The following is a 24,265-nucleotide window of genomic DNA, read 5'->3' as shown; positions in this document are numbered from 1 at the left end:
ATTTTCTTGTTATGACATCTCCAGTGTCTAAAGGTGCATCACTGGAACCCTCTGTGTGCAAATCTAAAAGAGGCAGTAGCTGGGTAAAGGTGACAAATATTCCCATTGTTGGTTTTGTCTGAGTCCTATCATTAAGGCTGAGAACAATTTAATATTTCTCTTTGTTTCATGATTGTTGTTGACGGCCAGTTATCCCATGTGTGTATATTCAGTTTAAATGATGAACAATCATGCTGATAGATAGATGCTGACTTGAAAAAGTCTAAAGACTGGGTGTCTGGTTGATTTTTTGATAGAGTGAAGCCGTTTCTTTTCTAATCTAACAGTGGGGTGGCTGGATAGAGTGGGCTTTTAGTGCCTGTGTTCTCTCGTCGTCTGTCCATTTCTGCTTTAGCTTGGCGTCCATGTTCAGAGATGCTGAAACCTACCAACATGTTCAGCTGTTGTTTTAAAAACGCCGCTTTTCATCGGTCTCGGTGGTCACGATAACCTCGCCCCCAGCCCCTGACGTACTCAGTTCTTAGCTCTGGCCCAGCAAAAAACTGGTGCTAGCTAAGCACCAGTTTTGAGAGCCTGGGGTTTTGCTTAGGTGGTGGAAACACAAAAAACTGGTGCCAAGTCAAGCACTAGCATGGCACTAGCACTGGAACCGGTTTGGTGGAAAAGGGGTAAGTAAACAGAGTAACTACCTGAGTCGCTACTTTCACACTTTCAACTTGACTGCTTACAATCTTTCATCCAATTTTATATGCACACTAAAGAATTGGAAATATCAATACCCATAACAAGCTTGTAGTATAAAGTCTCGATGTTTTATGATTTGAAATGTGGGGCAAGAGAGGATACTGAGCAGAAATACTGGTGTCACTGCTCCTCTGATAACAGGAGTTGAAACACAAGGAAGAGAAGTGGTGAGCGGGACTGTGCAAGATGAGCTCTCTTGTTGTCTAATAGTTGCCAAGCAGACAAAGACAAGAAGAGGATGGAGTACATGAATTCAAGCAGTTCAGGGTTACTGCAACGAATATATAAACCTTTTGTTTAATATATTGGTGTCTCTTGCTTACCGATGCCACAAAGACATCCCCGATCATCTCCAGGCCATCCCACTCAGCCACACGGCTCGCCAGGGCGATCTGGAACAGGAAGTGGCACTGCAGGATCTCACGCACACGATAGAAGGTCATCTTCAGTTTCCTGTCGCTCAGCAGCCTCGGCTCAATCTGGGACAGGGGCTTCTCATATTGCTGACAAAACAGACAATGAAACCTGTAATAACAAACGCCTTAAAACATTTTTGGCAAACACTGCAGCCATTTTTTTTTGCATACCTCTAATATCCTTTTGAGTGCATCAAGATAGTTCTTCTCACTTTCCAATATAGATCCCAATATACATCTTCTAACAAGCTGTAGAGGAAAACACCAAAGTCTTTAGGCAGGTGGCTTTCTTTAACAGTTAATTCAAAGTTAAAGGGCATGTTCATTACCTGTTGCTGTGACAGACCGTCTGGTGCTGGACACAACACTGGCTCCACGTTAAAACAGTCCACCTCAATAAATAGTTCAGACTCCTCATCCTCAAAACAGGCCGACTTCCTTTCTGCAAGGTTAAGAAGGGAAAGAGCAAGTGGATGATTGTAAAAGTATAACTGCAATTAAATAAAGTGACAAAAAAAAGGCATCCTGGACAAATTTTATCGCCATTTACAAAAAACTGAAACTTTCAGAGGAACATAAACGTAACATAAACTTAAAAACAAAAGGGGTTTAAGTAAATAAACAAAGCCTGCAACAGTCACACAAACGTAACAGCAGATTTGTTTCATATATTTCGCTTCACAGCACAAGTTCAGCAACAGCAACAGCAACAGCAACAGTGGCAGCTTGTTGGGGTTTTTAAGCATTGAACCCAAAGCTACGACGTCATCTTTCCAGGACTACATACCATGACAGAATGACTTGGTTTTGATGAAAGAGCGTCCCTTCTTCACAGCAGCTTTGGTTTTCTCAAGCCCGTCTTTGGTCCCTTCCTTAGCAGCCTTCACCAGCTTTTGCATCTTTGATGAGACAAAATATATTATTATCTTTATCTAAATAGCAACACAAAGTTAGATTTTTCACAGTTTAAATCCAAGGTTAGGTTTAGTTTACTTTGTCTAAACCTATGACTAAGAGTGACTGAACTGAGCTACACAGGACAGAAGCAGTGTTAGAGTAAAGATGAAGATACACGGCAGATTATACAATACAGGACAACAGGGGAGCAGAGCTGACCAGAGAATGACAGCAACTGGGACATCAGCTGAAAGTAGCAGAGCACTTTCATCAAAAGAACTGATTTACAATATGAAATTATTTAAATGCCGCAAAAGTCTTCAGCAGTTGCTTTTTTTTCTCCAATATTTCTCTCAATACTAAAGACAGAATGTCACATGAACTCTCAAATCAGAACTCTGTTGCTGGTGTCTCAGTTTACTGCAGAATAAACAAATGTTACTTCAGAATATATTCTCAGCTTTACGACCTCCGATGCGTCAACATAAAACAAGACAGGCCAATGCAGCAGACAGCGAGGCAAATGAACGCTTTGCAAACCCAATCACCAGTACCGCCACCAGAAGTCATTCACATCAGAGCAGGATGAAGGCACCAGGTCAGTGGCAAAATGCCCAGAGTGGAGTTAGCCAGACTGAGAGTAAAAAAGGGTTGGGACTACTTTATCTAGCACAGACAAGTAAGGCGAGCCTCAGGTAGTTTACCTTCTGCTCGTGTTTCTGTTTTATCTGCTGCAGCTCTACCGTTCCCACTGTATTTGCCATTAGATCTTTCATCTTTTTCTCATAGTGTTCTTTCAAGCGTGTCAGATCTTGAGAGAGCTAAACAAAAGCAAAGTAAGCGTTACTGTTTATGGTTTTGGAATGAGCTCGCACCTCAGCAGTTCCAGCAAATTCGTCTCCATATGTCGGTCGTTAAGACTGCCGACTGATTTTATTCTCTTCTAAAAATACACTTGGTACAAAGCAGAAATAAAATACCTTTCCAATTACTGGGTAATTGGGGCAATTTTCACCCACTTATTTTTAAGCAATTCATTTCTGATTATGTTAAGACTACAAAGAAAGTGAACTTTATTCTCAAAACCACACGGCAAAACATTACAGAGTGCAGCAAGCTGTCTATAAGCCAGCGTGATGACATTCAGGTCAACAAAAGTAAATTGACAACAATGAAAACACACAAAACTTGATTGACACATAATGTATCTACAGGTTATAAGCACAGTAAAAGGATTTGTTTAAATCTACAAATTCATATAATGAAATATATTGCTTCCTTTATTGCTATCTGCAGTAAAGTGGCTACGCAGAAGGTAGAGGGAAAAAAACGCAAGCACTGTACAATATATTAACAGGTTGTTGGCTGTAACCCAGGGAGAGAAAAGGAAGGGTGATTGTTATACACACATGGGTCTTCCTCTGGGGCGGCTTTCCTCTCATGAAGGCGTGGGGCAGGCCATTCTCAGGGCGACCCTCCCCGTCACTGGCCTCGTCATAGCTTTCAAACTCACTCGAGCTCCAGCCATTGTCGAGGGAGCTGTTGCAGCCGCCCTCCTCCCCGAGCTCCACGTCATCATAGATCATCTCATCTGGGTCTGTGTGAATGCAGAGGATCATTTCAAATCATATAATGGAAGCTACACTACAAAAGTTAGCTGCACAAACTTGAACTCGTACAATGCACACAATACCAATGCATGCTGCACTCCAACAGAATAGTCTTTAAATAAATATTTTAAAGCTTATCTTGCTAATTTTTTTGCTGACCACATGCCAAAAAGTGCTGATATTGCATGATGATTTTTGATGCCAGGGCTTTGTGGTGTTGGTACAAAACTACATTATATCACAAAAAGTGTTTCTGGTATTTTGCCAACACTTTTTTTCTTTTTTTGGTCAAAATTTAATCTTGATAATTTGACTTAAATCACAGGGTGTCCCTATAATAATAGTAATATTATTTGAAATGACTACTGTACTAAATTGTAAACCAGAACACTCAACATCAGCATAATATTAGAGCCAAATCTTAACAAATGAAACATTGTTCATTGAACAAAAAAGTCAAATTTGCACGTTTTGGGGTCTAAATACGTAAGTCACATTTAGATTTTTGAAAAAAAACTATGAGGAAACTGGAAGTGAAAGCAAGAAACTGTGAAAGACGTCAGGCTAAAGACGAGAAGGTTACGACTGAATTTACCAAATGCAAGAATCAGAAAGAAAGTTCACAAACCTGTGTTGGAGTCAGAGTTCTCTCTGGGCACATCATCATAAATCACCTCATCTGGATCTGAAGCACATAGCAGACGTTCAAAACAATCAATGCATGGCTACTCATCGCATAACTAGGCTGTTCACGCAACAATCAGGCTGTAATGTAGGGGGAATCTACAAGAAAGGCACAGACAAGGGTCTGCTTCCTTAAAAAACAGGGAAGGAAGTGTCTGGGAATTCAGTTGTGTAAAAGAAAATAACACAAATACATCATAGCACCCTAAAGGCATGCACTGTATGTGCAGAGTAAGTACAGGGAACTGAGACGAGAGTAGTGTTCTAGTATTTCTACTATATGTATTTTTGTTGTGGTTATCATTCCGTACTTTCCATCCATGCAGTATTGGCAGGATCTGATGCCCATTTAGCCAAAGCATCCTCTTCTCTGATAGGTGGATACTCTTCACTGAAAACACTTGAAAAAACATGGATATTATCAGTACATGGTCAAGAAACAGAGATATAATTCAACATTTTGTATATTGACAGAGTGACTTTGATCAATGCCACTGACACGAGGGCAGCAGGTATTTATAACATGCTAGTAAATCAATAACTGTAACTGTACATGAGGAGTAGGGATGTATACGTTCCATATCTCTCTTAAGATATGACAATAAATAATTAGCATAGAGTTGCTCTGGTTGGGTTGTATATGACTAACCTGTCAACAGAGGTGTTTCCAGTCCCCACCACTGTCACTGCAGAGAAAAAGAGAGATACTTTACACAAAGGAAACCAATAACATTATACATTTCCTTGCCTGTGGCTGCACTTGGAGGTCCCACAGTTGTCATAATCCAGGCACAAAAGCTGTAAAATTGTGATACCATTGTACAGAGTTGTTAAAAGCTATAGAAGATGGTACATTTAAAGGCATTTTATAAATAAGATAGACTCTTATAAATATATGTTTTCAGAATCCAGCACACTGCATGTCAGGCAACTCCAAAACACCTCCCAAATCAAAAGGTTTAAACTTTTTGTGCCACTAGGTGTCACTGATGATTCCGTAGATTGTGCATAATCAAGTCAAGATGCTACTCTACTGTAAATGTGCTTCCATAAATTTCACTTGACGTGTGCTCAATTTAGAATTCCTCCAGTAACCTTCTTTTTTTTTCGAGGAACATGTTATGGTGAAGTGTTAACAGCAGCAAAGTTTACTTGCTATGTGTGCCACAGCTGTAAGGCGTAAAAACTATAAAAGTGTGAATAATTTTCTACATTATCACACACCTCTTTGACTTTACAAAGTAGGGTTCTAAAACATCTGAGTATTTCAACATGGTGTGACCTCGGTAAGATAATTACAGTGCAATCAGGCTGCTGAGACTGCCAGGCCACAGGCTTGGACTCAGCCGCTGCAGGATTTTAGGGAAACCGGAAAATCCTCACAGCCAACACAGATCTTTGGGGAGGGCTAAATTTAGTTCCTACTTCCTTGTGGCCAGGCTTTAGGAAAAACAAGAGAAAGAAGAAAGGACAGGGGATAGAAGTAGCTAGGGCAGCATTTACGTGTCATAGGATTGTATCTCTCGGTCTGACTGCAGGGAAACAGGAAAAGACGAATTTCCCTCAAAAAGTACAGAGCCTTCATATCCAGAAACCTTTCTGTTGTTGTGCATGCTTAAAAAATAAACCTTGATTAACATCTGAGCTGCTTCATTATTATTTTACGAATCATTACTTTAGAAAAAGGTTTCGCCTTGTTGCAGGTTCTACTTTACCATCTTCCTCCACGGAGAGATGTCGAATGATGACTGGTGTGGTGTAAGTGGGCGTGATGAGCGGTACGCCCGAGGGGGTCGCGTAGCCACATGGCACTGGCACCGAGTATCCTGAAGTGATGCCAGTAGGGCTGGCGTGGTTATCGTGGCCTTCTGCCTCTCGGTCTTTGGGCTCCATTGGTGAGGAGGTGGAGGAGGAGGGCCCATGTTTCTGCTCAAGCTCCTGCAGTTGGAGAGGAGTGATGTCAATCACAGAATAGGGGTTGACTTTGCCCTGGGAGGAGGTCCGAGGGACGGCCTGTGGAGGGTCACTGATGGGTGCATTCTGGCCTTCACTGCCTGGTGAAGGAAAGAAAACACAGTTAGCTCACATGCTACGTTCAGAAGAAATGTGAAAAACAATGAAAAACTTCCAGTGCAGGCACAAAGATACTGGAACACAAAGCGATACAAAGATCAACACTTTTCAACAATTACACAGTCGTTAATTAGTTTTTTTTAATATATTTACTTGGCATCTATAAACCCACAGACATTGGGTGTAATAGGAGTCAGTTTAATTTTAATTGCTCTGACTCTAGAGAATTTTGTTCATTTTCAGTGAATGGTATGAACTTTATTTTAAATAATTAACTTTGCTGATCAATTAAAACATTTACAGTAAATGGCATTTCACACTTGCATCCACTACTTATATGGACCACAAGTTGTTCTATTATGTACAACAAACTTATCTACACTGGTGGTCCACCTCAAAAATCTCAAAACGGGAGTAGAAACATTCTCATTGCTTCTATGTTTGTTGCAACTAACCTGGTTTTAGACGTTTATAGTGAGGACACCAAAACATGCTCATTCTGGATGAACCCTGTTATGCGGCTGTAGTTTAAAGTTTTATGTGAGGACAAGAGGTGAAGGCTTGCAGTGCAGAGTCGTGGTAAAGCAGTGATACAAAAATACAAGGCATATGCACGTGAAGAGTTCATTTTCAAAAACAGATAACTCCATCTTCACAAACCTTCAGAAAACCCACTTTTCCATCGTCTACCTGAGACAATATCAAACTTAAGTTGTTTTTGTCATTTCTACTGAGTCAAATCCACTCAACTTCAGTTTGACTATTATCTCAAGCAAATAAAAAAACAAGTTTTCTGAAAATGTACAAAAATGGAGTTATCTGTTTTTGCAAATGAACTCATTTGTAATGTTGGCGTCTCTTCACTACAATACTGCAGAATGAGTGAGTGAGAATAAGAAGCCCTGCCTGCTGCTGCTGCTGTCCAAACCTTCAGTGACGAAAGCCAGACAATCTCCAGCGCCAGGCGGCCACAGATACAAGGTGTCATGAGAGAGACAGACTGCCCCACTTTACCCTGAGCTCGAGGGGCTGGATAAGAGCCAGATAATGTACACAGAACATGCCAGGAGAATGTGGAGAATCTGTGATCACTGCTCCATATTCAAGGCATTACTTGCAGTTAACCGAGCACAAATGTTGTGGGAAGGACTCTCTGCCCAAAGGAAAAGCCAGAATGGACTCAAATACCTCCACTCGCCTGGAGCGAGAACAAAATGTCAGCACTTTTGGGTTGCAAACCTGTTGTTCGAGGATCTGTCTCTGTGTCATCGTCCAGAGGAGGGGGTGGAGGCGGTAAATCTGTCTCCCTGTCATCAGCCCCCTCAGCAGCAGATGTCCCCTCGGCTTCTGCTGTTGCTCCACCTGCTGTGGAGGACCCGCTCGTGGCAACTGTTGCGTCCGCTGATGATAGAGTCGCGCTGGACGCGGAGGAAGGCGCTGGGGGGTTCAAGGTGGGGAGATGGGCCTCGGGGTGACTGGCCACGCTGTTGTTCTGGCTCTGATCCTTGCCGGTGGGGGATAGAGGAGGTGGAGGTGCAGGGGGTGGGCAATCAGCCTCAGGGACGTCATCCCCACTGTCGTCAAAATCGAAGGCTTCTCCCTCATCTTCATCTGCAAAGGGGACGCTGTCTGCCAACACTGGAGAGAGAGGTGACAGAAATATTGGGTGCTGAATGTCACATAAAAGAGTTGGGCGATACGATGATATAAGTCGTTATACAGTGATAAGTGTGAAGGATTTTGTCATGCTAAAAGTGAGGCATCTCAGTTAATTTGCAAAAACTGGTAACTCCATTTTTGTGCATTTTCAGAAAACTTCTTTTTTTGTTCTTTGCTTGAGATGATATCAATCAAACAGAAGCTGAGTGGATCTGACTCAGTAGAAATGACAAAAGTCTAGATAACTTAAGTTTGATTGATGTTGTGTCAGGTAGACGATGGAAAAGTGGGTTTTCTGAAGGTTTGTGAAGATGGAGTTATCTTTTTTTGCAAATGAACTCTTCATGTGCATAGTACTGGATCAGTAAAATAAATTATGTCATGTAGTTGCTTCATCCAAGACTCTATCACAACTCAATCGCCACAAAATATACAACATAAGGCGACAAACATGCCTGCAGCGTGGGAGAAGTCACCCCAAATATTGTGTGTTTGTGTTACAGATGCATTAAACATAAGTTAAACTTTGGTACGCTGTGGGTGGCAGTTCTACTCCTTGGGCTGGTAAAGCTGAAGGCCATATACAGACTTATAATTATGGGTGGGGTCTGCTACAGATGTACGTCTTCTTTCAGAATTTTTCATGTCAAAGACTGGCACCGAGACGGCACATCAGCTGCTCCGCTTTATAGCAAAAAAATCAAACTGGGGCACAACTACAAGATGTAGTTTGCGTTCAAAGGCGTCACATTCACATCAGAGCGCTCGCTTGGCAGCAGACAGGAAGGGAGCAACAAACATCTTTCCAGTTTCCACTCTGCAATTAGGCCAGCAGGAAAGAGAGCTGTTACTCCCCTCAGTGAGTAGTACAGCCGGAGTGTATGCATTATTTCTAATCTGTTGAATGAAGTGTGAGCTCGAATAAGTGAAGTAAGAGTGAAATAAAAGGATCGGAATGCACAGGCTCAACTCATCAGTCCTGAGACGTGCAAAAAACTGTATTTTGGGTTTCATTTAGAGAACAAGATTAAAAAGGTAGAACAATAATAAAAAACAATATTGACCTAAATATTAGGTGGTAATTTAAACAGAGCTAACACAGCGTGACAGGAACTCTTATCCACAGGAGCCCTTCCTCTCTTCCTAGGTTTTGCTGAATATTTAGTAATTTGTAGGTATCTACCACCTCTGGGAATATTTGATCCTTGTCACAGTGTGGCTCCCGAATACCACAGATTCTTTGTGAACGCTTTCGTCGGTAGTTACAGCTTGACTGTATTAACTTATAGGCGAGAGTCTTATCTTTGTCTCTCTCATATCCTGACTGTGTTTCCAATGTAAACAGAAAATTCCAACTTTGCATGATTTCATTTCCACCTTGACCCAGCATGCTGTTCCTCACAGCAACGCGGGCTGAAATAGCTCAGTTGGGAGAGCGTTAGACTGAAGATCTAAAGGTCCCTGGTTCGATCCCGGGTTTCGGCATTTTGAACTCTCCCTGACCCGGCCAGTGTTTTTTTTTCTCTCCGCAGTTGTTTACTCAAGTAAATCCTCCGTAAAGCTAGGACCTATAGTAACCCTTTACCTCTTGACATTATCCCATCATATCTTATGCTTCACTTCCAAGACAACTTCACACACACAGGCACGTCTTTGGTTATTTAAAGTTAAGCTAATGAGGTTATTCTTCACACGCAGTTACCATCAAATAAACCAGGTTCAGTGTTGGAACATGTTACACCTCCAGGCCTGTGCGCTCCACTGAAAGTGACCAAGTAAATCTCAACTCAAAGGAGTAAACACAACGACTTTGAAGTCCCTCACAGCAACGTTCGCAACTCTAAATCACCTGTACGGCTCCCTCAGGCTCTGACAGGTGGGCGTTTCACCTCGTCAGAGTGTGAGAGAATGGTCTGTGACTAATGTTCCAGGTCAACATTGTGACCCCGTGTCCATGGGGAGAAGAGAAGTGCAAACCTGGAAACAGAGATGCTATCTTTCTTTTTCCACCTGTGCAATAATGAACGGCGTGAGACTCAGCGATAAGGCACGGATAGCTCGCTAATAGTCTGTGGAATTCCTGGACAATATGATGTATACTCACATTATAATAATTGCTGTAATGTGCACTCACTGCCCTCGCTGTGACGCCAATACGAAACACTTGACTGCACAAGAGTGGACTTGATTTGATTGGATTTTGCCACGCCGTGAGGCATACTGGCCAGAACTTTTGAAACTAAGGGTAGAGAAGATCACTGGTAGTTGGCTGTATGCATGCCTGCAGCTTAATTACAGACTGCGCTGGATGCTGACTTTAGAGTGCAAACACACACAAACGCACAATCTTATAATTTCTTGTGCCCCAACACTGAACTGGAAATTAAAAAAACATCTTGACGTTGGAGGAATTCTCTCAGTCCTGCAGCTCTGTGAGAAGCCCGGGATCATGGAGAAATATACATGCAAATGTGACACACAGGCTTGATGAAGCACCCATTGTCAATTCATAACGACAATATGGATTCTGTTCTAAGGACCTATCTCCACTCTGCTACATAATGGTCTCTCAAATGAGTCACCGGGTTACGATCTGCTCGTGCATCGCCCTGGCAACAAAGCAAGCGACTGGCCAGCAAGACACGAAGCATTTCTCTGGTCTGTGTCTATCCCCGGAGGCTGTGTGTACATGTGTGTGTGTGTGTGTGTGTGTGTTCGTGTGTGTGTGTGTGTGTGTGTGTGTGCTGCAGCAGTATTCAACCTAATACTGAGGCACATTGTCTGGCATTCACAGCAGCACAGCACATTTTACCCTCCTTACTCGTTCCTCTGCCCACACACTCCACAGCGGTGGAGGAGAGGAATCTGCGCTGTTTACTCATGCCGTCCAGTTTCAGCGACCCCTCTGGAAAGTGATCCGACCATGAGATGACCCCACAGGAGCCAGCAGGTGATTCTGCTGGCCTGACATTGTGATCGCAGAAAACCAAATAAACGAGACAACAGCGACACAAAATTGCCTGGGTTTAAAGATCTTTTTTTTTTCTCTCTTTTGTTTAAATGGGTCTCAAATTCTCCTGTCAACTGTTGGTGTTTTATAAATCGGCAATGAACTGTGAATGGTTTCAACACAGGGCTCGAGCCAGTGTTTGCTCTGTTGGCGCAGACAAGGGAAATCAGAAATTCTCACCATTTAGAGGTGGAAATTACAGAATGCTCGAAAAAGGCCAGTTACTCCTAAAATGTTGTGGGTATTTGTTGGTTCTCTTGTTTTTAATTAGCAGTTAAAAGTGTTAGGACATGAAGAAAAGAGGTTGATAAAAAGAATCACCTTTAACTCCTTTTGTTTGTCATACTGAAATGCAAAAAGTGTGGCCCGTACGGGGATCGAACCCGCGACCTTGGCGTTATTAGCACCACGCTCTAACCAACTGAGCTAACCGGCCTATGCACACACCCTCCTTCAACCATGTTTGCAATGCATAAGTAAAGAGAAAAGTGTAGAAGTCAAAGCTTTGTTGATTTTACTTTCAGGAGGCGGGGGAGGGAAGTCTTCCATGTCCATTCTCGCTGCTCTTCTCCTGCACAAGCTCTTCAGACAGCAGCATGCAGAGGATTAACTATGCCGACACACATTCCTAAAAGAAAAGAACAAACGTCATAAAGAAGAAGAACAGCCAGGTTGATATAACAGTAATTTGAAATTAATTGACGCAAAGAAGAAGGTTTCCATACATCAGGCACTTCTGGCTGGGCAAGCCACTCAGCGAACAAAAGCCCAACCACACTTGTTATTCCATGTTACTTAATCAAAGCAGCGGACAACAGAGGACCATGGCTGTGTGGTCACGGTCTGGTACCTTTTGTGTCGACAACAGAATCTGAACCACAGCTAATTCAGACAAATAATAGAGTGAAAGAAAACAAAAGCAGCTCTTAGAGTGCTCCTAGGGGCTGCTGGCACTAGCACGTGTTTAAGTGTACACAGCATTCTCGTATGCTAATTGTGGGAGTATGTCATGTCATGGGTATAAACGGGCTTTCCAGTCGTTGTAATGGATAGATCGTACCATGTGGATATGGAAACAAGGCATGTTGGGGGGAGGCTGTGTAGCTACAACCAAATAAAAATGAAATTCAAAGCAGGTTCACATTTAGATTTTCACACTTTGTTGATTTGCTTTGAATCACCACAATAAGCATGCATCCCTTCTTTAGGCAGCTTAACTTTGGTCTCACAGATCTTTGCTGTCTCACGAGTAATTAAACTTGCACAGTTTTATATACTTGTATACACAGATGGGACACCAAATACAGTGAAACGTAGATTAGACAACTGAAGTTAAATTAAACTTAGTGAAAGGCAGCCACGACTTTTTGGGTAGTGCTCTGGAAGCGTTTTTGTTCATGCATTAGAAAAATCTGTTCTCATGCTTGACTGATAGTCTTATCCCACAAAATAAGCTAAAGTAAGCCAAAACCAAAGCATGTTATAAGGCTATCATGTTGGTAGAGTTTCCAAGATGGCAACAATCTACTAACAGAGATGGTTCTTGGTTTAATGACTAAAGACAGTCCTCTAAGATCGGTATGAGTCTTTAGGGTGCAGGGGGACTGTGTGACATTTTGACTTAATAGCAACCACACCACATTTAGGCCTAGGGAAATGTTATTAGCATGCTGAGGCACGAGACACCTTTGTACCTGCATGGGCATGAGAGACATCGCATTCCTCAGCAACAGTCTTTGTTTGCTGGTATATAATTCGTGTCCAGAGGTGACAGTTTCTGTCAAATGTCTCCTTGAGAAAGAAGTTTTGCTATTTCCGGACTTCTCCAGCTTGCTAATATCCACAAAAATAGATGACAGAGTCGTGACATCATGCCGTAGCATAAAGCGGGCCATTGTTGTGGTATGCATGCCCCATATTCCACCCATCTAATCTCCATAGCGCAACGCAAGTCACAACATCGGTGCTCCTTCTGACTAAGACACATCGACACCGCAGTTGTGCACCAAACAAGAAAGATAACTCATTCTAAGTCTGAAAGCTTGTTTTGTCTACAAATAATGTCGAATCCTCTGCCTCTTTGTCCTCCGCCCTATTCGCGGGGCACAAGGCCAGAACAGAGGATGTGAATATACAGGGCCAGTGTCTGCTGAATACAGCGCGGCTGACAGATTATTCAAGTGCTAACAGAAACAGGTAGAGTACACACAGCCCGAGGACATCTTAGCCTTCACAATAGAGAGGAATCCAAAGAGACAGACGCGAGCAGCTACTGTGTCATACAGTACGACCGACAAAGCGCCGTCTTTAGGACAGATGCTGCACAGCCTGAGAAAAGTGATATATGAGTATGAAACAGGCACCTACATGACATACATGGCTGGAACAGGACTAGTGCATGTTGGAGTGAGAACTAACAGTCCAGCTCTGACAAGAGCGTCAAAGGTGACTCACCTTTCCTTTTTAATGCATTGTTTGAGGTTGAGGACAGCAGGAAAAGGGGGGAGGAGAGGAAAACATTGGTTAAAACATCTGCTTTCTTTACTCTCACATTCTTGTTCATTTTCTATATCCAGCATGATGATCTTTACTGTTGTCTAGAATTGGCTCAGCATTTGAGATGCAGCCTTTCTGACTGTGGCTTTGAAATCAGGATGCAGATTCTTCCGTTCATCTCCTCTCCTGTAATTACCCTGATTTCCATCTTTTTACTTGCTTATTGGGAGAAAACTAAATGCACCTTTCCACACATTAGATCTTGCAAAGTCTGTGGTGTGGTGTAATTTCAAAGGTGACGGGCACAAGACAAGTGACCAACTCTACAAAAGCACTCCGTACATCTCCAGCTTATTTCACCAGCTCATCTATGATGCAGCATTGAACACATTTAAACCGTGCAACTGAAGCGGTCAGTGTGGTTTACAAACCGTTACTGAGAGGGCGAAAATGTTCACCATAATGAATTTATAGTCACTCTGCTAATCTGCTTAGCGTTTAATTAAAAGATAGTGCGTTACAGTCGAATCGGAGAGCAGTGATTGACGACAGAGCGGAAGACAACAGAAAGGTAAAATCATACCCATGGCTGATGACAGACTCAGCTGAGCATGTCATTACATGCCGGGGAAGGCTAAGCTGTGCTCTGCTCACGGGAAAACAGTCATCTGCCTCGCTGGTGTAATGCAGACAATTTGCTCACCTGTGTATTCCTAATAACGTACGGATGTTAAACAACAGACAATAGGTATGTAGCGTACGCATTGTAATGATTCCGAGTGAGGAGGACAAACTGCAACCGATGTTCAGTCATAAAAAAATCATATTCTACAGCCGTCTATGGACAGGGTGGTACCTAAAATGTTGCAACAGATATTTTCGTTCCACAATGTGATTTGAAGGGATTATTATAGTTTATCTCTTTTGTATTACGCAAACTTTTTAGATTTAGGGCGGGCAGAGAGATGCTGCAGCCAAGACAAGTTTCTCTGAATTCATAATGTACAACTGACACATCTAAGTAGAAGAAATCAAAGAACATCCATCCATCCATTCTCTATACACCGCTTAATCCTCACTAGGGTCGCAGGGGGGCTGGAGTCTATCCCAGCTGCCTCAGGGTGAAGGCAGGGGACACCCTGGACAGGTCACCAGTCTATCACAGGGCCACACTTAGAGACAGACAACCAAGCACACTCACATTCACACCTACGGACAATTTAGAATCACCAATTAACCTCAACATGTTTTTGGACTGTGTGGGAGGAAGCCGGAGAACCTGGAGAGAACCCACGCTGCACGGGGAGAACATGCTAACTCCACGCAGAAAGATCCCGGGTGTCCGCACTGGGATGTGAACCGGCGACCTCCTTGCTGCGAGGCAATGATGCGAACCACCGCTGCCCAATCAAAGAACAATGAAATAAGTTTGCATTGGACAATCAGAAAGAAAAGAAGTAAAAAATAAATTCTCTATACCTTAATAATAGATTTTTTTTTATTCTCCTAAAAACTTTCCTAACCTCCCCAAAGTCTCTTACCCATCTTCTAGAGCAACCAGAGACATGTCAAAAATTAATTGTGTGCTATGTGGAGAGCTGTTCTGCACAACAAGCTTGGGAAGAGGCTCTTGCCGCACACTTACTGACAAGTGGCATTCCACACACAAGCTGAAAGTCATAAACAAAAGCCTGGAGAAGAGGGTGGCGAGAGAGAGAGAGAGAGAGAGGGGGAGACTTGTAGTGTGCTTTGAGTGTCTGTCTTTAGCTTTGTAGCTATTTAGATGGCTGTTTTATTGGGCAGTATGTCCTTCTGCCAGGATTACAGTAATCAGGCCTCGCCCGAAACAAGAAGATCCCAGGCCTACAAAGAGCAAAGGAACAGGCTTAACAAAGTAGTGTATTTGTGGGGAGGTTGAGGGGAGAACAGAGCAGTGCAGCATACTAAAAAGCAGAACCTCTCTGTACAATTGCATGTACTGTATTAGGATTCTTGTCTATATATATATATATAAACCACTGGCTAAACAGACCTGTGGCCCGTACAGGATTCAAAACCGCATCCTTGGCATTACCAGCAACACGCTGTCAACAACTGAGCTCCTTGTATTGCAAACAGCACGGTGACAAAGAGATGCGCATCCACTGGTTGTTTATTTTGTCAGGTAGCACAGCCTGTTGCCTAAATCTCAACTCCAAAGCACTGAGGCTCACACAGGATCAGCCTTGTAACTATCACGGCACGCACAGTATCTGGGCCAACCAGCCTTGACAGCACATCACACTTCACCACCCATCCTGACCTCAAATTGGGTGGGGAAGCTTACAACAGCGTAGCCGACTTTGGAAAGTGAGAATTTTCAACTGCTGGCGAGTCGACACTTAAAACTAGAGGAATAAAAGACAAAATGGAAGCACATTCATAGACGCAGATATCATTGTAAATCACAGCTAAGCAATCAATCTTCCTCATGATTACAACTGTTTTGGCTAATGCAGCGACTAAAGCCTCCTTGTGCATAGCTCAGTGTTTACACGTCCCCTCGATCCCGCACTCGGTGTCATAAAACATTGCGACAGAAGATGAGCGCGGTATTCCCCATCAGCTACCAGGTCTAACTACCTAATTGCTATAGATTGCAGGGAATACACTCCAATAATCAGGTCCACAGGGCTGCAGGATTTGATTTAGGCCTGATCTATTGGACATGTGAGGGGAGCATCTGGGTTCAGCTACAAGCACTGAAGCCATGTTTCTACAGTGAATGTGGGTCATGCTAAGCTACCACAGTGACTCATTACTACATGGTGTCATGCATTACATTATGACATACCACACAACATTACTGAGCCGGATTACGACAGGAGCAGTATTTTTACAGACATTTCTTTACATTGCTCCTAACTTTGAGGCACAGTCTGGTTTTAATCTACCAACATGGCCCTCCCAGCTTGAGATTCACTGGACAAATGATAGGCTAGGGCTGCGTAATATTTCAAACGTGGTGTCCATTTGAAAACAGAGGCAGCGCAGTCTTGGCTGTCACCCCTAACTGGTCTCCACCCACCCAGTGAGCCACACCAAAGCTCAGAGGAACCCAACATGTCACCAGAAGAACACTATTTAGTGTGTGGTGAGCAGTGGATAAGCGGCCGTTTCAAAGGGCTTTTGTTGACAGGCGGGATTTAAGCCCTGGAGGAATTTTAATATGAATAGAGCAACTCAATCAGATCACAATAAATGACCACAGGAAACTGCAAACCTCTTGATCATCGCAGTGCTGGTCTTTGCACTGACTTCAAAAGGGTGGAGACAGTTTCTGAAGCCAAGACTGCCGTTGACCCCGAGCTTTACTCATCCTCGGACTGCTAAGAATGTGGGTGCTCGCGTAAGCCTCTGAATTGAAGGCATCTTTGTGATTGTGTGAACTACGATGACTTCCACATACCACTTTTAAAGTGTTGTTCTTGGGTCAGTTCTGGGTCTAAATTTGCACATGTTCACAGCTGCTAAACAAGCGTTGGTATGCGATTTCTCAGACCCACCTGCAGAAGAGCAGCGGTTTTTCTCTCCCAGCTGTTGCTGAACTATGTTGCTAAGCCATGTCTTAGCTGAGCGGATCAGTGGCCGGGCTGTGGGTGGACAGTGACTCCAGAACTGTCCTTCTAAAAATGAACGGTATGCTCTTCTGCTCAAACGCTGTGTACTCTGGCACCCCCCAAGCTCAGTCATTGGTAAACAGACAGCATTTCCTCGAGCCACGACTGGCATAGCAAACTTATTGCCTGGTGACAGCTACTTTAGAAATGAGGAATTCCTGGTATTTCTCCAGTGAACCGATGAAATCTGGCCATACCAAATGTTTTCATGTTGATGACAAAGGGATAATAAGATGCTAAACTACCGCCTCACCTACACAAGCATTTACATAACTAGAAAACAGCAGTGGCACTCATGAAGGATTCTGTGTCTACATGACTTACACCAGTGCTTACATTAAGCAGTAAATAGAGCGAGGAAAACTGATCCGTGCTCCTAGGACAGCCTTCTCCAAGTGTTATTACAGGGAGGAGGCATTAAGCATCTGTATTTGCAGCCGGGCCACCCTGGTTATTTGCTAAACAAATTACCAGTGGAGACTTTTTGTGTACATGCATGTGTGTGTGACCCCCTAAATGTCCCGACTCAGCCTTGTGTTGGCTAAGTGAACTGGACATGCATGACACTAGACAATACGAATGAAGATCAAAGCGCTCTTTGTGTTTAGGCCGACTTTTGAAGACTTAGCAAAGCTTAACAGTTTCCTTCGGGCAAGTTTCCTTTCGGCTGTGCAGAAACACAACTGCTGCAGTAAACAGTGTAATTAAATCACGGTTTTTTAATACCTGTTTAGACTGATCTTCCAGCTGACTGAAGCTGTACAGTGCTGTCGCTGAGGAATGCTATGCATGACTACTTGAATTTGTAGTTTGCTGCTGCAGTACAGGAAGACTTTCTCAACAATTAATGACTCCAGGGCAAGTGTTAACCCCCCCAGCAGTTGTGGTATTTACTGTGTTTGTGTTTTGTATCAGTAGAACTTTGAATATAATCACGGTTGAGAAGTCTACAGGCTGGTTAATGGGTTGTAAAACAGCAAATCTTGTACTGGCATCCTTGAAAAGAGTCAATGAGTTCAGAAAGTGAACACAACATGACAAGTAAAAGCCTGAAGAAGTTTATATCCCGTCCAGTTATTGTGTGTTAAATGCAGGGAAGGTGTAGCAGAGACAGCACACGGTCTCATTTCGAGATACTAAGTCACATAAATGCGTAGCTGAAGTAGTGACTGAGTTATAGCAGGTAGCTGACAGTGTTGGCAGCTTCACTGGGTTAGCTCAGGCGCCACGTTAAAGCCATCTCCCACTACACTGGAATATAACACAAAAATACACTCAAGCCACAACTATATACACAAACCAAATATTTTTTTCATTTCATTTCAAATGTTTAGCTAACTTTTACTGCTCACCGAACCCAACAGTTAGCCAAACAAACATCTTAGTGATATTTAAAACTTTGTCAAAAACTTAGAAAAATGTCCTCAACTCACCATGTTTAGACTTTTCTCCAGCTGAATAACCTCTATCCCTTCGCTGTAACACGGTGCCAGTGTTAAACGTGACACATTTCCGACTTCAACACAACTTTGAACACTTCAAAACACATCCAGTTTTTTCGCCCCTTCTTTTTAACTTGACTCTCTTCGATGCAAACTGAGTCCATCCATGGAAAGAGTGTTCCCGCCCCTCGGGAGCTGATTGGTCGACGGGCGGGAGAGGGCGGGCCGTGATTGGCTGCGTGGGACGTCAATCACACTTCCAGCGTCTTCTCCGGTAGGATGGCTGGGTCCAGCAGACCGACCACGTGACGTGTTGAGGTGGCTCCCGTCGGAACAGCTGTCTGCAGAGGATGTTGGACTGAAGTCGCGCATATTATCTCTTATGACTTGAATACGAAACTCCGGATAAGTGCGATTCTGGGAAATTACGGATTCCTCTGATATAACTTTCTGCAAACAGTGTTATTGAACAGGCCAAACAAGTAACTTTTTGCTTTTCTAGGTTGGTTTTAAGCTAAAAAGAGGGCAAACTGCAGCAAAATGATAGGTGTAGTTTAAATAACTTCCTTAGTTCTTGGCTGAATAGTAGTTTTGAACATATTTCAGGACGTTAGATTCTTTATTAGGCGTAAACAGGTCCCATTCTAAATCATACCAGCGTTGTTGTATTTCCTGTGTTACTTCTTCATCTACACTTGCTGAAAATCTTCAACTGGTTGCAGATTAACTCTTTAAAAAAAAGGTTTTTCCTCCAGACATCACACAAAAATCTTCCTGTCATTTTTACATCATAACTTGTTTATTTCTTCTTAATGTTACTCAAATAGAAACAGACACTTAATTTAGATTTGTTTGTAAAATAAGCCTTTTTATAATGTTTAAGTGAAATAAATCTAAAAAGGAAAAATGTAATAAATTCATGCATGTGTGGCCATGCCAAAATAAAACTAGGGAACTATCTTAAGAGATAATTATTCCTATTCTGCCACCTACAGGCAGAAGCTCTAATGCATAGCCTTAATTTTCCAAGTATGAACAAAACCAAGAGGGACACAGCATGTGAGAAAGCATTTTATTTTGTAAATCAAACTAACTCAAATGAATGTATTTGTCCACACATGATATTGCAACTGTCAGTATGTGGCATTAGACTTATAGGGGATCTCCCACCCATCTCATAATGTTATTGCTATAATGTCGTTACATGAAATGCAACGTAAAAAAGAATCCAACATTTTGCGATCTCAAAAATGTTTCAGTAAATGTTGCAGTGGAAGGTTTAACGGGAAAAAAAATCTATATATTTACTACTGTGGTGAAAATACTTCTCATGTTATAAACACATTTCCAGTCACTGAAGTTGTGAACAGCACAGAATGTGTACATATTTTTGTATTTGACTGAACAAACTGTAGTTTCAAGTCATCCTTGAGGTGGCTTAGCAGTTATCTTGATAATGCTGAGGAATAAAATGCAGCCCAGTTCTCTGTACATCAGCCATTGTTTCAGATATGAGTAAATCCTGATTTTACTCAGCAAAGATACACAGACACTTCACAGTCTTAGGGAGCACATCCGGCAATAAGAAGCACAGGATTATAAAAAAACAAACTTAAAAACATCTTCAAGTGATCAGTAACTGCTACAGTGGATTCATTTCTTGTTTACTGGTTCAGGCTAAAACCAAGGTGTTGTTTTGCATCCCCTCCTCCCCCCCAAATGCAAAATTAGTGCATAAATTAATACTGATGGTGAATGAAATTAAAAATATGAACAATGAATTACATACAGTAGCAACGCTGTTAAAGCCAACACACTGGAAAATGTGGAAAAACTGTAAAGAATCTGAATGTTTGCAGTTGGAAGAAACAAAACACTTCTTGTGCCAGATAAATGACAATACACAAACCAAACACACAAGGCCAAGATTACCAGCACAATGGCACCATTGTGTGGAAAAACACACAAAGAAGAATAACTCTTAGCAAATTTAGGATATGGTATATGTATAATAAACCCACTTCAGTAAAACTCATCCAGTTTAAAGTACCTTGTTCGTAATATCAAAATACTTCATGGTAAAAAAATCAGTAATTCTGTGTCAATGCTTCTTCAGTTTAGTCACAACCCATCTTCATTTTGAACAATAAAGCCTTTGTCAAGTGGATCATTCCTGAGCTTTTCCTACACCTAGGAAGACAATTCTGTCGTGGTCATGATAAACGTTTCTTTCTTTACTGAAAGTGGATTCAGAGTCTAAAAACACCACAATGTGACCCATGAATAAACAGCTCTAACTGTCCACTTAGCATCTAATAGATCCAATAACTAACCTACAGAAGCTCATTCTTTAAACTCAATCCAATTGTACGGTGTTCTCTGAGCAACCAGTGCTGAGTAACCGTGTCTGTTAGAAAAGCAGCCGTGGAGCTGTGTGCGACAGAGAGGCAACATTCTGACTTCACTACTCAATCGTTGGCTGAGCACTCAGAAAGAAAACAATCTGTCGTGACTCTCGCATGTCATGTTTCCAACATGTCAACTAGTCTGTTCAAAATCACTATCAATAGCAACAGACTAGAAATAGCCGTGGGAAGACAAGGAAGATACAGTCCTCAAGCAAGGCAGAATAAAAACGTTGAAATACTGAAGATGTACAGAATTCTTACGATTTTTGCATTTTGCTATTTGACTCAATTCTGATTTACTTACCAAGACTTTCTATTTCCTGCTATTGCTACTGAGTGACTGTTGGAAGAACTGCTCTAATATCTCTCTCCTGTTGTTAATAAATAATGAATCATATGATTGGGAAAGGAGATATTTCACAACACAGTGCCTTGAAGGTGATGTAAACAGACGGGGCCGCATTCCAGTGCCCTGAAAACCACACCCTCATATTAAAGGATTTAGATGGGAAAACTAATGAAAGACATAATAATCTAAAATGCATCAACCGCCTTAAAGTAAAATCAGATAGTAGAATATCCTGTCTGTTATAATTACCCTTTTTTAACAGGAATGTCCACTTACAGCACGAGGGACTTGGGGCTCCAATTTCTAAAAAAAAAAATCTTATTTAAAGCCGAAAATTAAAACTTAAAAAAAAAACAAACATCATACCATCACACTAAAAGTTACTTCACACCTCCATGATATAAAAAACAAAAATAAATGCCATTATTCAAACAAGAAATGACATCTCTGACACTCCTCAGCTGGAATGAGGTTTTACCGGACCCTCTGACTGACCCCTCGTGGTGTCATTTCCTGGTGCCGGCTTGTTACCAAAGTTCCAGTCCACAGGATTCAGCAGCTGCATGGTCTTCTTGTGCGTCCAGAGGGGGTTGATGATAACCGTGAGCAGAGCGAGGCCAGTGAAGAAGAGTAGGCGTTGAGGCAGAGCCACGTGGGTGTTGATTTCTCCCCAGTGGGTCAAGGTTACCCACCACATGAAATAAGTGAGGACCATGCGACAGTGGAACAGGTGGACCATCACCCACTGGTTGGCTTTCCAGAACAGAGTGCGTGCCCAACCGGCCTGTCGGGAAGGGACGGAGATGGAAAGAGACAATCGTGTTATTTTACAATAACATCACGTTCTTATGACTTCTAAATGCTCACATGTAATCTGTAAGTAGGAGGAACAGGGAAAGTTTAGGTAGTGCCACAGTCTTCTTTTATAGAACTTCCTCTTTCTAAGAACACTGAACTTTTATCTGTCATCCCACATGAGGTGCACAAGACATAAGAGGAACTGAAACTAGGTGACAGTTCTAGCAATTTCAGAAATAGATAACAAGATTAAGAGAAGGTCAGGCAACTGCATGGGAAGGTACAAGCAGAGCTCACCACAGAAAGGTTTGGCAACTTAAAATTACCACTGAGATTTGGGGTAATGTATGTATGGAGCAAATGTATGACCAGTCCCTTCACTTGACCCCTACCTTCAGTAACATCCAGGATATACAGGTGAACGGCGTGCTCATCTCCAGCAGAAGTGTAACCATCGGCAAGAAGTGACCCAGAGAATCCCACACCACCGCCCCTCCATAACCCGACAGGGCGAAGAAGTGGTGCGTCGCCAGTGGAAGATCAAACGACCGAAATGCCACACTGGACGCATGAAGTGCCACATTTTCAAACGCAAAGAAACCTGTCGCTGTGAGGACATGGAACCACGACCAGTCTTCTTGTCCCCTCACTCTGTCTCTGCTCAACACAGAGTCCTCAGTCAGGGCCCGGAGCCCCGCTACAGTACTCTGGATGCCAAATGCCGCCCGAGTGGCCGCAAGGTTCCAGAAAACCTTCTCCTTAGCCTGCAGGGATTTGTAGGTGCGGCACAGAGCCACAGAGAGGAGGTGGGAGAGGAGGAATATCGCTGTGTAGAAGGCGAATCCCAGGCCGATCAGCTGGAGGCGATAGTCCCATGAGAAGTACTCTGCACTGGGCTGGGTTGGGGGGCTGTTGGTCTGCTGCTCAGAGGCCATGATGGTAAAGGGGGGAAGATACTAGAGCTTAGCTGGGGAGGCTTCACCTGGAGGTGGGACTGAGAGCAGCAGCTGGGACATGCATAGTGTCGGGTCACCTGCAAAACAATTGACAGAAAAAACATAAATCAGCATATTTTAATTGCTACAAAACAACAGTAAGTTTATAGGGCTCTGTAAAGCTAGCATGTCTAGCTCTCCAACTCAAGTACTGTTATTAGCATTATGTAGCCTTTTTTTAACTAGTGCTGAAGTTAGCAACCTGTTTTGGGTTTTTATTTTTGACGACAGACTTTGTAGCTTTTTTTTTTTTTTTTTTTAAAGCTGCGTAGCTTCATTTGAGCCCAACATTAGCTAACGGTTCGGTAAAACGAAGGAACAGGTCGACATCAAATAAAGAGCATCGTCTTATGAGCCAAAGCCAAACTTTTATAACCGACTCCTTTGAAAAACACGATGATTCAGATTAATTTTTTTTAGCCTCAACGACACAAAAAAGAACCGAACGTAGGCGAAACACACGCTAACCACGTATTAGACAGTTTGAAGCAGTTTACTCACCACCAACGGACTACATTCACATCCTCGCAGCACATTACCGAGCCGAGGCGTTTCACTGAACACTGTGTTCAGCAGGAAAACTCACCTCACAAGACTTCAATTTGGTCATGTGACACCCACACAGGAAGTCCCGCCTCCATTGAACATGCAGACCTCCCATTGGCCAAAGCTGCGCGGAAGCAGAATGCTATTGGCTCTTCGTCTGTGTATCACACAGGCGTTGTTGACAAATTGTGGGCTGGCTGAGCCCTGCCCATTGCTTCATGTTTGAACCTTTTAATCTTGGCAAAAGGAATGTTTTAGGCAAATTAAAGTCATTCTACTTTTCCTTTCACATTCAACCTATGTTCCTCATTAATATCACAGTGCGTGCAGGCAGTGTTTTTTTTGTTTGTTTTTTTGTTTTTTAGAAAATGTGTACCTTGGAGTTCGTCTTATTTATGATGATTTAGAGTTATAAGTATGTGTAAAGGTGTCCCTTAGAAATACTTTTTTTTCAGAAATTAAATCTGTGTGGATGACAG

The 24,265-nt window shown here is 42.6% G+C and overlaps 2 protein-coding genes and 2 non-coding genes across 6 annotated transcripts in view; 1 reads left to right on the top strand and 3 right to left on the bottom strand.

The window, feature by feature from the left end:
- arhgef10 (Rho guanine nucleotide exchange factor (GEF) 10) overlaps positions 1-18,815 on the bottom strand; it is a 52,634-nt gene extending 33,819 nt beyond the window's left edge. For 2 of the 3 annotated variants that reach the window (XM_008276889.1, XM_008276888.1), the window contains exons 1-13: positions 18,682-18,815; positions 11,612-11,721; positions 7,664-8,062; positions 6,067-6,405; positions 5,001-5,037; positions 4,663-4,751; positions 4,296-4,352; positions 3,467-3,654; positions 2,762-2,878; positions 1,948-2,059; positions 1,490-1,602; positions 1,332-1,409; positions 1,068-1,247 (exon numbers count right to left, since the gene is read on the bottom strand). In XM_008276889.1, coding sequence (XP_008275111.1) covers positions 1,068-1,247; positions 1,332-1,409; positions 1,490-1,602; positions 1,948-2,059; positions 2,762-2,878; positions 3,467-3,654; positions 4,296-4,352; positions 4,663-4,751; positions 5,001-5,037; positions 6,067-6,405; positions 7,664-8,062; positions 11,612-11,648 — 1,746 coding nt within the window. In that variant the 5' untranslated portion in view covers positions 11,649-11,721; positions 18,682-18,815. The remainder of the gene's footprint in view (positions 1-1,067; positions 1,248-1,331; positions 1,410-1,489; positions 1,603-1,947; positions 2,060-2,761; positions 2,879-3,466; positions 3,655-4,295; positions 4,353-4,662; positions 4,752-5,000; positions 5,038-6,066; positions 6,406-7,663; positions 8,063-11,611; positions 11,722-18,681) is intronic. The other variant, XM_008276890.1, reaches the window with a different exon arrangement.
- Positions 9,496-9,568, top strand: trnaf-gaa (transfer RNA phenylalanine (anticodon GAA)). The gene has a single exon. It is a non-coding gene; the product is annotated as a tRNA-Phe (tRNA).
- Positions 11,456-11,529, bottom strand: trnai-aau (transfer RNA isoleucine (anticodon AAU)). Its single transcript has one exon. It is a non-coding gene; the product is annotated as a tRNA-Ile (tRNA).
- Positions 18,816-19,748: 933 nt separating the features above from the next.
- cln8 (CLN8 transmembrane ER and ERGIC protein) lies at positions 19,749-23,823 on the bottom strand. Its single transcript, XM_008276887.1, has 3 exons — positions 23,742-23,823; positions 22,638-23,278; positions 19,749-22,231 (listed from the first exon to the last, which is right to left on the bottom strand). The coding sequence occupies exons 2-3, from the start codon at positions 23,178-23,180 to the stop codon at positions 21,905-21,907; spliced, it is 870 nt and encodes a 289-aa protein (XP_008275109.1). The 5' UTR covers positions 23,181-23,278; positions 23,742-23,823; the 3' UTR covers positions 19,749-21,904.
- Positions 23,824-24,265: the final 442 nt, after the last annotated feature.

Source organism: Stegastes partitus, unplaced genomic scaffold (genome assembly GCF_000690725.1).
Source record: "Stegastes partitus isolate 25-593 unplaced genomic scaffold, Stegastes_partitus-1.0.2 Scaffold82, whole genome shotgun sequence".
NCBI lineage: Eukaryota > Metazoa > Chordata > Actinopteri > Pomacentridae > Stegastes > Stegastes partitus.
The sequence above is the reverse complement of the archived record's forward strand: the minus strand, read 5'-3'. Positions and strand labels throughout refer to the sequence as shown.